At 46.2% G+C, this 13200-nt stretch overlaps 6 protein-coding genes across 6 annotated transcripts; 3 read left to right on the top strand and 3 right to left on the bottom strand.

Annotated features, from left to right (window-relative positions):
* Positions 1-313: 313 nt before the first annotated feature.
* On the bottom strand, positions 314-1129 carry M431DRAFT_482673 (hypothetical protein; the record flags this gene model as incomplete). Its single annotated transcript, XM_024916056.1, has 1 exon — positions 314-1129. The coding sequence occupies one exon, from the start codon at positions 1127-1129 to the stop codon at positions 314-316; it is 816 nt and encodes a 271-aa protein (XP_024773497.1).
* A 245-nt stretch (positions 1130-1374) lies between these two features.
* M431DRAFT_555077 (hypothetical protein) lies at positions 1375-2078 on the top strand (the record flags this gene model as incomplete). Its single annotated transcript, XM_024921411.1, has 1 exon — positions 1375-2078. The coding sequence occupies exon 1, from the start codon at positions 1662-1664 to the stop codon at positions 2076-2078; it is 417 nt and encodes a 138-aa protein (XP_024773496.1). The 5' UTR covers positions 1375-1661.
* A 1355-nt stretch (positions 2079-3433) lies between these two features.
* Positions 3434-3993, top strand: M431DRAFT_86549 (hypothetical protein; the record flags this gene model as incomplete). The annotated part of the gene is made up of 2 exons (XM_024923692.1): positions 3434-3799; positions 3820-3993. 2 exons carry the CDS (start codon positions 3434-3436, stop codon positions 3991-3993), a joined length of 540 nt encoding a protein of 179 aa, XP_024773495.1.
* A 411-nt stretch (positions 3994-4404) lies between these two features.
* Positions 4405-4948, bottom strand: M431DRAFT_87634 (hypothetical protein; the record flags this gene model as incomplete). The annotated part of the gene is made up of 2 exons (XM_024923820.1): positions 4405-4621; positions 4692-4948. The coding sequence occupies 2 exons, from the start codon at positions 4946-4948 to the stop codon at positions 4405-4407; spliced, it is 474 nt and encodes a 157-aa protein (XP_024773494.1).
* Positions 4949-5905: 957 nt separating this feature from the next.
* Positions 5906-10675, bottom strand: M431DRAFT_531469 (hypothetical protein; the record flags this gene model as incomplete). The annotated part of the gene is made up of 7 exons (XM_024920829.1): positions 5906-7662; positions 7721-8264; positions 8336-8438; positions 8459-8756; positions 8814-10127; positions 10177-10216; positions 10272-10675. The coding sequence occupies 7 exons, from the start codon at positions 10673-10675 to the stop codon at positions 6025-6027; spliced, it is 4341 nt and encodes a 1446-aa protein (XP_024773493.1). The 3' UTR covers positions 5906-6024.
* A 1526-nt stretch (positions 10676-12201) lies between these two features.
* On the top strand, positions 12202-13189 carry M431DRAFT_495770 (hypothetical protein; the record flags this gene model as incomplete). Its single annotated transcript, XM_024917409.1, has 2 exons — positions 12202-12213; positions 12293-13189. 2 exons carry the CDS (start codon positions 12202-12204, stop codon positions 13187-13189), a joined length of 909 nt encoding a protein of 302 aa, XP_024773492.1.
* Positions 13190-13200: the final 11 nt, after the last annotated feature.

The following is a 13200-nucleotide window of genomic DNA, read 5'->3' as shown; positions in this document are numbered from 1 at the left end:
GATTTTGGCGCCGCGAGATATATGGACGTGGTTAGAGACAAGTGCGAACGTTTGATACAACAGGTACTCTAAAATTAGATGATCATAATCCACTACAAGACATCGTGTTTAGCATCCGGTCTAACTCTATCACAACTTCGTAAACACTTTGTTTGCATGGCTTGGGATCCTTCATAGAGGTGTGTCCCAACTTGTCTGTACTTGGGAAAAGCGGCAGGATATTTGGCAAGGAACTGAAGGCGACCAGTGGCTGTCCTGTAGTATGGCGAGCTTGGTCAATGGAGGTTCCAAAGGATGGGTCTTGGGGATGAGATTACCTCCTATCTGCATCACCCAGGCTTATGGCCATACGTAGTCTTGCTACGAATGCAGTTAATCCAGGCTGTACGTCACGATATCGAGAGCAATGGGTAGCAAAGTGCCTTCTCAAAGGGCGCCAGTTGTCATCATCTTTCTTATACAACTTGTACGCGGCGCCTAGTGTGGGAGGCCATGGGAGTGGCCATGTGCAATTGTAAGTGGATTCACGCTGAGCTGCGTGCTGGGCTTTGAGCATGGAATGGAGGCTCTGAAGAGATTGGAGTGACATTTCAAGTTCATGCAATTTTTTCATAGCAATGGATGCAAGGCCGTCTGTTGGTTGGGATGGATGGCTTGGAGAGATTTCTGGGCGGTACTTGTTGTCATGATTGGCTGAAGAGCGGTCTTTGTGCGCATTGTGGATGGAGCAAGGGAGGTTCACATGATGGCTGTGCTTTCTTTGATCCGAGAGAGAAATACATGGGGGAAAGAATTGATTAACGCTGCGCTTTGGGCAGAAGTCCAAGCGGGCTTCATTACTTGAGCGGAGCACATGATGAGCGAGATGAAGTGGCTTGATGGAACAATGGGAAAAGAGATGTGATAGGTTGGCGAGACATGGTGGCCAAGTCTTCAAGACGACGAATGACCTAAATACTTTGTTGAAAGGATGATTGTATTGATGAGTGAACAGTAAAAGCTGTCTTTGTCTTTGTTGGTCGACATGGTAAGCGCTGGGCCTGAACAATATGTGTTGAACGACGAGTGACGCATTCCATTTATGAAGTCTCATCTCGAAGAGACGAATAATTGGCTGTGAGTTATCCATGGTGGCTCTTGGTGTGTTCAACGGGTGTAACCACTTCTTTCACTGTTCAAAGGAAATATTCGGCTCTGGCGAGGCATGTATTGAAGTTGAACAGATTATGGCCAGCATCAGATGGGATGGGAGACCGAAGTGACCGTCTGCAAATAAATATATATATATGCCTTATACTGCTAATAATTGTTTGCGTTGAATTGCCAAACATTGCCTTGCGAGACAGTAAACTCCCACCAGCTCTGCTGTACAACTCCCACCAATTGATCAATGGACATCTTCAAGCCATGCCGAGCTTCGTTAAGAGAAGCCCTGAATCACACATCGAGTCGCCAAAAAAAATGACAAGGAGTCATTGAAGGATCTAGGTGCAACTGTTATTTTTGCGGCGGAGGCTGCCTACCACCTCAGGCAATATGACTCCGAGAAAGAACGCTACAGATTCCAGTTTCAAGAGTGTTTGTTCAAGTTAGTGCGATGCAACAATAATCACGAGGAGCTAGGTGCATTCGAGCGGATTCCTGAATGGAAACGTGCAAAAATGACTATATTTCACGAGGAAGTCGTGCGGCCGTTGGTTGAGTGGTTCCAAAACGAATCCAAAGAGGCTGATACTGGAGAGGCAGGCCCATCTCTTAAGGACTACTACGCTGCATTTTACTACTATCAATCTGCCTGCAGCCTGTGCGCGAGGTTTCAAAAGGATGAGAAAGGCGTCTACAAGGACTGGGGGATGCCCAGATATGGCAAGCCTGATCATGATGTTTATTTTCATAACAAGATGCTTTCAATGATCCAAATAGACTTGTGTGGGAAGTGGGAGCAGCGTATTCTAGGGAAAATAGCCGACTGGGTGGGGGGTCATTACTCAAAAGTTATAAGCTACGCGCAGACGATTCGCCGGGAGGATTGTCCAAAGCGTGAATGTAAGTTCAAATTTCATGTCCACAGTTCATAACCGATTCATTATAACTGACAGAATTCTGGCAACAGGCAAAATACTGGCAAATTTACTCGCTCTGCATGGCCTTGATCATCTTCTGCGGAACCGCTTCTTAGATACACTTGACATAGAGAAGCTGGTGAAAGAGCTGGTAGCAGCTGATGATCGCTTGACAGGTCAATGTTTTACGACCGAGTCATTTGTCATAGATCATCTGAAAGACATGGACCAGCGGCTTAAGGGTTGTGTGTTTTATGGGATGGGCTAGAATATCTCTGCCTCTAGATTTTGGCTCAGTAGAGGTACATATCATTTGCCTCAGCACACAGAAAAGAAGGTTTCTTTCACCTTCTTGCCTCTTTTCGGATGGATAAGAGATGGGTCAATATAGCGCAAGCTGGTGGCTGTGGTTACTTAAGATGGGTTATGTGGTTTGGGAAGCTGTCCGGGCTGCGTTTGTGAGTAGTTATTAGCAGAGTAGAAGTGGTAGTATCTCTGTTTCCGCCATTATGTCTCTGTCATATTTTTGCAAGATTTATATTTTTATTATATATTAACCCGTAAGATTCCTTACTTATACAACTGTGACATTGAACATTAGGTATTTATAGTCGTTTATTGCTTTGTTGAAAGGATGATTGAATTGATCAGTGAACAGTAAAAGCGGTTTTTGTCTTTGTGGCTGGGCCTGAACATCGTGTCGACGGAGCGCATTACATTTTGGACATTTCAATTCGAAAACACGAATAATTGGCTGTGAAATGTTCATGGCGGCTATTTATTCTATCGTGTTCAACGGCAAGTGGTTGTTCAAAGGTGATTCAGCTGTGTCGAGACATGTATTGGTAAATCAAGCAGATTGGTATAAACATCAGATGGGGTAAGAGAAGGAAGTGGCCGTCTGTAAATAAATATATATATCTGCCTTACGGCGCCAATAATTGCTTGCTTTAAATTACCAGACATTGCCTTGCGAGACAGCAAACTCCCACCAGCTCTGCTCTACCAATCCCACTATTTAACTAATGGGCATCTTCAAGTCATGCCGAGCTGGGTTCAGACCAGCCCCAGATTCTGCATGGAGCCAAGAACACCTTAAACAGAAGCTATCCCAGGATCTAGGTCCATTAGGCCTTTTCATGGCAAAACTTGTCATTGATGCTGCCAAACGTAACTTCATGAGAGGAGACTACGTCGTTAAACAGGATATTTGCATGTACCTCTTTGAGGACCGCTATAATCAGGGACAGCCAACGAAATTTCGATCGTCCGACTGGAAGGAAATGGCCACTTTTCACACGGATGTCATTGAGCCATTGGTTCGGGAATTTCTGAAAACAAGATTCCTGTTTAATCCAGGCATGTTCACAATGTTTCGTAGGATAGGGGATGATCCAACTGACGATAGACTGATCTCGTTTCGCAATGCTTTTTATCACTATCAGTTTGCATGCATCATGGCAACCAGGTATCAGAGAAATGATAAGGGCACTTGCCGGGACACCAGCCTCACCGAAGAGGACAGAGAAAAAAAGATGCTTCATAAAATCTCTGGCTTGTGTTTGGATGGAGAGGAGCGGTTATGTCTGGCGGAAATCCTCGACTGGGTGGAGGGTCGTTACGGGAGACTCATAGACAAGGCACTGGAGGGTCGCCCCCGGAACGATGATAAAGGGCTATCGAGTAAGTTCAAAGTCCCATCTCCCTACTTTATAACCGATTCATTCTTACAGGCAGTTTTCTAGCAAAAAAAGAGGATGTTGTAAATTACTTCGCCAAGCGTGGTCTCAGATATCTTCAGAGCTGCTTACGAGATGAGCTTGACCTGAAGAAGCTGAGAGAAGCTGAAAAGCACTGTAACTTACCATTCGCAAGCGCAGAGATATCCTTCATAATTGGGCTAAAAGAGGGCACCAAGTCTAGAGCTTGACAAGTATCCAAGAACTATAGAATACGTGTTTCACTATTAGCTCACGGAGAGTAAGGGTTCCGTCATTTTCTTGCCTATTTTTCGACGAATTGGGCACGGGTAGATTTAGTGTAGATCGCTAACTGTCGTTGCTTGGTATGGGTTATGTGGCTTGGGATGGAAGGCGTTCGAGTAGAGAGCAACGCGCTGGCCGCGTTTGTGTGTAGTTATCAGTATTGAGAGTAGGAGTGGTGGTAACCCTATGTCTGTTTCGGCCATTGTATCTCTGTAATATTTTTGCAAGAATCATATTTTTATTATATATTAACCCTTTACATTCCCTACTCATACAACTGTGACATTAAACATTAGGTATTTGTAGTCGTTTATGGTACAGACAGCGATCCAGCGCAGCGTCTCCAGCAGCAGCAATTAGTTCACCAAGATTGTGCAGACCCAGCTACACAAAGCAACAAGTAAAGCCACCAGCACCCACCGCAGCTCAATGGTAAACTTGGTTTCAAGCCAGCGCTGCCATGCCTTCATGCCTCGTCGGCGATTGGGACAAGTGGGGGTTCCGTAGATTATGCATCCCAAGCCAGGCCGTGATTCGCATTCAATGTGCTCTCGCCGGCGCTTCATGAGTAGCCTGTTTCAGATCAGCATCTCGCTTACAACTATTTCTGATTCAATGAGAAAAATGAGTGAGTGTGACTTACGCTACACTGCCTCTGCAGAATCGCAAATCCGTGCCCAAATCACAGCGCCCGTTGTTCGGACATTCTAGATGAAGACGGCGCCGCTCAATGAGCCACTCCACCTTGAGGTCGACGTCGGTGTCGACAAAGCTGTGGAAATACCGATTGGTGTATTTGAGAGAGAGCGCATCGGGATATATCAGAAGTTTTGAGATTTGTAGATGAATTTCCGTCGGTAGGCTGAGAAATGAAGCCCGCGGCTCATGTTTGTCTTCCATCATGTCGGTTTCCGTTTCCGAGGGGCCGCGGTTGATATCGGAGCTGCATTTCGTGATGGTGGAGCTCATGGCGGAAGAGTCGGGAGAAAAGGTGAGGAGAAGAAAACCAGCGTGATGATTGCTTTGCCGAGGAAATAGGAGAAATCAGGGGATTATAGGCGGATATCAGAGTGAAGGTATGTTACTTTGAGATGGCTGGATCATGAATGTTTTGTTTATGTATTTGATGGCTGCCTCCGTCGTGTTAGTGAATGCCTTGGTCTAAGCCAGGGCGGCACGGCCACCAAAACAAATAGAAGAGACATTGAGCCCGAGTATGAACTAATGCCAGGCCCCCAAAATACGAGCCGCCTCAGGTGACGGGGAGCCGAAACAACGGATCGCTGATCGGGCTATGCAGCAGCTGCTGCACAACGTCAAACGTGTTAAAAACTGCAAGGCAGCTCCATTTGCAAGGGCCTGGGTGGCTGGCCATCGCGCCTTTAGTGGAGGCTTTGCTGCATTTTGACACTTGTGGCCGCTAAGTCAGGCAGCGATCGAGCACTTGCGGGTGCCTGTTGATCCCTGTAGCTGCTCAAGTGATGGCTGTAGATCCCGTGAGATGTGGTTTGTTTACATGGATGTGGTGTGGTTGGTTGGTTTGCGGCCATGCTTCAAGATGGCTGCCGTGGAGGGGGAAAACGTGGCTTCGTGCTAGATGATCTGGCTGCCTTTAGCATCCAGGCACACAAAGTTTGCCAGGGAATTTGACGTCAATGATGATGAGACTAAGTAAGTTACCCCGGAATATGAAGCTTGAGTGTTGACTCTTCCCGAAGGACTCACAAGTCCTAGCGATCTGAGAAGTGTAGTGTGCAAGGGACTGGACTCATGTCCACTATTAGCTGCGGCTGAATACCTGATTCACGCCACGTCAAGACACGATGCCGTGTTATTCTATTTTTGTAACTCGCGACCAATCTATTAGCCAAGCAATTGTATTATGGACTATGGACAAGCTAAAAAGAAACATGTCGAATCACAGCAGAGGATATCGGTAAATCATCAGTTCTGCTAGTCGCGGCGAACCACGTCACCTACACCTCTTCACTCCCACTGATTTGCTTCAAAAGAGTCAAGCTATTTAGCGTCTCTTTTCGTGCTAAAGGCACAATATCGTCTCCCTGTTCTTTGCTCCCATCGCTGCCCTCATCACCATGCGCCAGTTTTGACTTGAGCCTTTTTTGGCGTGCAGCTCGTCGAGGCTTCTTGGTGCTAGGGAGACAGGTCACATCGCACACGTTGCAGTAATCCTCTCCTAATTCGTCTCCCCTGTCCACTGGCAGCCGAAGTTTTTTGTTTTTTGGACAAAGTGATAGCTGCATCGCCCAGCCGTGGATCTCATCCCCTTTGTACCCGTAGATGCAGGCCAGTGTCAGCACGAAGAGGGTAACTGGTATTCCCGTTGCCCAGAATAGCCCTTGCTTATAATGCATATTTCTCACATCGGCTGTGTTCATACCCATGAAGCTCGAGACAAAAGACAGAGGTAGGAAGAAAAGCGTTACAATCGTAAAGACTCTGATGGCTTTTCTATGATCCTCTTCCATTATTTCAATGTCCTGTTTCACCTGTTCTTTTAAAAATCTCGACCGTGTCTTCATGTTCTGTACTTCTTGTATTCGCCTGTCGAGCTGTCGTGTGTGGTTGTCTTGGTACGCCTTTTCGGCGCGATTCTGCGCGACTCTTGTCATGGTAGTAAGACGGAGGGTATCAGGCGAAATGGACTTTGCAAATTTATGCAGGCACTCTTTTTGGTGGCTTAGCAAAGTGTGTAAAGCATCGAGTTCTTCTTCAAGATCGCGAATGTCTAGAAAGACTCGCTTTTGGGGTCGCTGATTGGCCTGGTAATGAAGCTCTGAAGCATAGTCTTTATACACCTCGAGAGTATTGTCGTTGGGGCGTGAGTTTGAGGTCTTGACCTCGAAGAGTAAGTTGTGACTCTTGCAAATTAAAGCCAAGGCCAAGAACTCAGCTCCAACGGCCTGAGGTTGGGGTCTTTCGATGTCACTAGACGTATTGCCGGACAGGAATATGTCTCTCTTAGCATGATCCAATCGATCTAACATCCGGTCTTTTGCAGTCTCCTCAAATCGCTGCAGCTCGTTGATTTTATCCGAAATCCTTGATTGGTCAATTCCCGAGGATGTCTTTATTCTCGTCATCAAAGATAGTCTCTTTGATCGGAGGATAAATACCTGAACAATCTTTTGGAAAGCGTAAAAGATATGTTTCGGTAACGGTGGTCTTATCGCTAGATCACCCATTGAGTAATCTTCCTTGGATGTCACCATAGCATGTAGCTCATTCATGTGAAGTGCCAGCTCGGAGAGCTCTCTTTCAAACTCTTGTACGTTGCGAAGCAGATCATTTCGCTCATTTCGCACAGGATAATGTGAGTGCCAAATACGATGCAGCCATGAGTAACATGGATCGTCGTACGGCCTGTTCCCTCTGTGGTGACAATCGAAATGCTCATCGTGGAAATGTTTCAGTGCCTCTTCTGCCGACGAGTAGTGCTTCCCTCCCTTACAATCTCCGCATTTGGCCAAGAGCGTCTTTTGAGAGTTTGGAGATTGGCTTCTGCCTGTTCTTTGAAGGATCACAGAAAAGTCGCGAATGATATATGTTGGTACATCGTGAGGCTCACGTTCGCTCTCTTCCCAGATGAGTTGCTACACGCCACGAGTGTCAATAAGAAAGTGAATATATGGTGGAATGGTGTGGTCTTACTCTGCGAATTATATCCATGCAACCCCAAAACCGTTTCAAAAGCTTGTGCACTGTTGAGCTTCCCGTCTTTGGCAAAAATGACCACAGAATCTGCCGGCTGACTATGACGAGCTGTTCCATCAACTCTTTATCAGGGCTCAAAATGCCCAACGATTGTGCCTGCTTCATAGCGACATCGTCTTGTCCAATAGCAGGCAGCGTTATTTCTGAATCAGTGTTGCTCTTCTTAACCCCCTCCATTTTCAAGTGGGCGTTTTCGCTGGCGTGATCAACTGTAGATACGCTATTCGGCAGATTGTTGTCTTTCACTGTGATATCAGCGGTCATCGGGCCACCATTTCGATGAGTAAGACTCTCTTTTGCGATAGTGAGATCGTCTTCTTGTAAGCCTCCACTCGGAATATCTTGTCGAGAGAGAAATTCCTCCTCTGTAAGCTCTGGGACTTTGACATAGTAATACATGCCTACTTGGCTGTTAGAAATTGCTTCGTCGGCTTCATCAAGAAGCTTGATCATGTCTGCCTCTTTGGCGCTTCGCAATGAGCTGGAGGTCGTTGGAATGCAGGGTCCCCATAAGAAAAAGGGTACTATTTTCGCAGGTTTGGATCCTTGTACCTTAGCCGTAGGGTATCTGTCGTTGGCCAAGCCGCTTGTGGTGGAAGTAACTGGTGTCTGTTCGGTGGAGGCATCTCGCTTCCGATGGTGGGAATGAGATGCGCTGCCCGAGTTCGTACGTACTCTTAGCTTTCAATGCATGTCTTCGGTCCCTATTTTTGTCATTTTCCACAATACTCGGTTTTCGAGGATATTCCGAGTTGAGATTGGTGATAATAGGTGACGGTAAGCGATATTGGGAGTCGGTGTGTTGGTGCGTGTGGTAAGCTCTCAAACTGTCACGCCGAGAGCTAAACGATTCCGCATTCGCGCCTGACGCAAAGGAAGGAATTGATCCTTGACTTTGACTTTGACGTTGCTTATGGATGAATAGTTGTTTTAAAAACAAATCGTTACTTGCATTGGGGTCATCTTCCTGGACCTATGAAGAACTCGAATGTGAGACAACCTTCGTTAGAGCGTAGGGTGTGAAACTCACAGAAGAGTAAGTTTCAACGGATATTTCTGCACCAGGCTGCATCTTCTTGTGTCGTATTCTTTTGTAATTTATCTTGTGTTTATTCGTCTCAGGGAGATCAATGGTTCCGTCAATGTCTGTCATGTTACCTGCAATATCATCATTGAAGTTGGTGAAATTACCAGTGGAAGAAGCCTCCGGTGCATCTCTGTCATTTGGAGAGTTGTTAATTCCTAGTGGCCTTGTTGTGTTTGTGCCTTCAACCAATTCACTTCCGTGTGATTGCGGGATAATACCCAAAGGGTATGTATCAGTGTCGTACAGCTCATCGGGATCTTGCGGATCTGGAGAAGACACAATAAAACCAGTACCATCTTGATACAGAAAGAGTGGAGCGGAAGCGGTGTTGGAGGTGAGCTGGTCTGCTGATTCGTGTTTAGAGGACTTCTTCTTAGAAGATCCCACCAGTCTAGAGGATGCGTCGGTGCGTCGGTGCTTTGTTGGCATTTCGTCCAATATACTGGAAGCATCATATCTTCTGTACTCCAAAAAGAGCCGATCTTTACTCGGATCTGCATTCGTTGGTCTTAGGGTAAGATAAATTGTATAAAATGGTGATTTTCGCATGTTCCGTGAGCTCGCAATCTTAATCCATCGTTCGGCAGTGATGATGACTTTGTTCTCATCGCGCAGATCATAATTGAGAAAATCAGATCTCTTTTTCTGAACGGCATCCATCGTAATTTTGAAAAGATCAACCCATGTAATGCTTGATGATACAGCAATATCATGATGTTTTTGCTTATCGTCAATGATCTTAATCTTGATTGGCGGTTCATGTCCCAGACTTCGCTCTCCAATCGTTCCGTCCAAGAGTTCCTGAGTTGTATGGTCTGACATGGTGATCAGAAGGGTAGGACCAATCAGAAGGCACCACATTTGGTTCACGTGCAGTGCATTGTTCAGTTGTGAACCATTCCCAATCTTGCGAACAATTTGAGTCTTATCGCGGTTTGGAGTAACATCGAACCCGTAGAGGTTCTGTAGAAGTGTCCGGGGATGATGGTCGCCGCGATTTTCCCCATTTTGGTGCCCTTTCAAAGGACGTAACCTCAAATAGGGTGAGGCAACAAAAACAACCGGAACGGTTGGGCGAGCCTGTTGCGAAAGCAAGTTTTGCTGAGAATAATTGCCGATGCCTCTCAGAACAGACCCAGGTTCAATGTAGGGTCCTGTTTCAGAATGTCGTAGATATTTTTTCCCGGCTCTTTTGACGAGTTCTATCGTAACAGTTTTGACATCGTCGCCAATCAAGTGACACTCCATAACGAATTGCTGCATCCCGATTAGCAATGGCCAATTGTTTCAGCTGTTTATATCTTACGTGTAAGACATCAAGATCCATCGCGGCACTTTGCAAATGACTAAACATCATCTTATTAGTGTCTGTCAGAGTATTTAGGAGGGCGAAAATCTCACAGCCATTTGGTCTGCGTCGAGTTGCGAGATTCATCGTGCGTTGGAGGCCCCTCTTGGCGAGACACCTCCTCTTCTCCTGCATCATTGACGGAATATTCGAGATTCCCAAACGTCTGTAGTTTCTTAATGAATCCCTTAATATATGCATTTCCTTCGTCCCAGTAAGGGGCGTGAGAAGCGCTATTGATGGAATCTCTGTAGTTAGATGCCAAAGGGATATTGATGGACAGTCCCTCATTTTCAGCTTCATAAGCCATTTGTCCCTGAAAGAATGATTCAATAGTCTCTCCAGTTGCATCGATGGACTGCGAAAGAATATTCAGGCCATAATCAAAAGGCGACAAAGACCGTGGTGTTTCGTCAAGAGGATCAGTGGGTGCGCGATGACCATGATTTTGGTCCATTCCTCGAGAGTCTCAAGTGCGTTTGTCATCCTCGTCATCAGTAGTTTGTATATGATGCACGTTGTAACTTCCATGTTGCAAAAAATTGTCACTCGCGTCATTAGCATGACTACCGTCGGTAGAAGTAACTCCAAGGTCAGGATCTTGGTTATTTTGCGTATAAATGCTAGGAGAGTGAGTTTCCATTTTTGTAAGAATGGATGCACTCGGCATACAAAAAGATTTTTGATTAAAAAAGAACTTTGTAGAGCTATTAGCAATATCTCAAATGACAAGTCAAGATGATCATCTCAAACAGCATGGAAGGTGGGAAAATGCAGTATATTTTATACTGAGAGCAAACCACTCCCGAGACGTAGGATTACGTCGATATCTCATCGTGTCGATACTGCAGCTAGGGAGCTATGCAATGCTATACAGGAAGGCTGCATGGTGCTGAGAGAGAGCCGCAGACGTTGGCCAATCATTATCAGCCGGGTATATCCCTTGCTCTTGGATCTGAACAAGGCTGGCCAGGGCTCATGTACAGTAATCCAGATGCATGCTGTGGCTGAAATGCTATGAGCACACGAAGTTCGCCGAATACAACTTGTCAGTTGGTCCCAGCAAAAGGTCGAGCATTGTACAGCCTCAGTGGCGAGTGTGTTGGGCGGGGAAAACCGTTGTATGTTGCAATGCAGGCCATCTGTTTGATTACAAGTGAATCAGGCTGTGCTATGTACACTGCATGGTAACCCACACACCGACTTTTAGCCACCTTTCGTTATTCTCTCCTATTGGATGCGTTGCCAGTGATATATGATATGAGTAAAGTCATTGGTCGTTGTCACGGTCCAGGGAGGTTCGTCCGCTTTTCCGCCAGGCCGGTCGAATAGCATGTCATCTGGACCTTGATAGCTGAATGAAGATGCATTCGGTGCTATGCAGGAATTTATTTATACGTCTCTGGTGGCAATACATAGGTCGGTCATATCTGATGTACAAGAGAAGCACAGGCTGATAAGCTCATTGCCATATAAGGCTGAGGAGGCGACTTTTCATCCCAAAAGAGCTTTCACAAAGCTAACACGACGACAATGCTCTTTAGCTAGGTGAAGTTATACCGAGATAAAGCCCGGAATGACATCAGAGCTCAACGATGCAACAGTTTACTTACTAACAGTCGACAGAATTACTCGGCTCTTCGTGAGGCGCCCTCTAGCATTGTTCCGTCAATATGCGGAGTACAGCTGCACCCGCCAAATGCAAGGGAGTCTACATCCAGGTTCTTCTGTGGAGATTGGTGCGCCACTTTCTATGTGAAACTATTGGACCGTTGCGAGGTGACGAGTTAGATTTCGCCTCATGCCACAAGCAGTTTAGCACACTTACACCTTGACTCTTCTCCTCCGCCATTAGTAACTCTCCCTTCTTTCATTCCTCGAGATGGTATTCAGTTGACGTTTAATGAGCCTGATTGGAAAGTAATTGCTTTGCCTCGGGTCCGTATTGATACATGGAGAAAGAAGCTGAGTTACACCGCAGCAATGCCTCGAAAGGTGTGTCCATTTCAAAGCAGCCGTCTCTGATGCGTAATCTCGCCAACCCTGTACTAGCCCATGTTAATTTTGCATCCAGTTCATTACTCAAGAGGTCAAAGACCAGAATCGCGAGAGTCAGCGCCGATCGCGAGCTCGGCGCGCTGAATTGATAAATGATCTCAAGAAGAAAGTGCAAGATTTTCAGCAGCAAGGCGCATCTGCCTCTTTGGAAATGCAGAGGGTGGCTCAGGCAGTGACACTTGAGAACCAGCGCCTAAGAAGCCTGCTGAGCGTGCATGGCGTATCGCAGGACGAGATTAATCAATTCATCTCACCTCCTCCGGCCACTTCACCTGGATCGCCAGATGGATTACCTGAGTCCGGTACTTTGAAGTGCAAGGCATGCGGCAGCACATCCATAATGCTACAACATCTGCCGGCTGTATTATCACCACTGCAACATCAACATCAAAATTATCACACCACGCCACAGATTATGAGCGATTGTGCCCTTCCATCACCTTCCATCTCATGCGACACAGTTGAACTTTCCAGAATAGAAAGTAATACCGACGTGGGAGTTAGTCCAACAGCATTCAACTCACCACCTGCAAACCACATTGCTCGCTCCGGTCCCTCTGCTAGAAATATTAAAGGAGCGAGAAAATCTCAGAAATCTCAGTCCCAAGAGAGCAGAAAACGTCAATGCTGCGGATCCCGTTCAAGTGAAGGCGACAACCAACATAGCGAAAATCCCTTGGAAGATCAACTCCATCTCGCAACACCTCGTCCTCTTCCAAATCCTACAGAACCTGAAGCTATTAGCTCTACCGACTCTATGGAAACATCTTGCGATACGGCGGCATCCATTCTAGTGGATCTTCACCACGGGATGGATAATGAACAGGCTCGCACTGCCCTTGGCTGCAAAGGATCAGAGACTTGCAATGTCAGCAACATCAAAATTTTTCAACTTTTGGAGAAATTTGACTAGTTCGCTAAAGT

This window comes from Trichoderma harzianum, assembly GCF_003025095.1.
Source record: "Trichoderma harzianum CBS 226.95 unplaced genomic scaffold M431scaffold_7, whole genome shotgun sequence".
Classification (NCBI taxonomy): Eukaryota; Fungi; Ascomycota; class Sordariomycetes; order Hypocreales; family Hypocreaceae; genus Trichoderma; species Trichoderma harzianum.
This window is presented reverse-complemented; position numbering and strand designations above follow the sequence as displayed.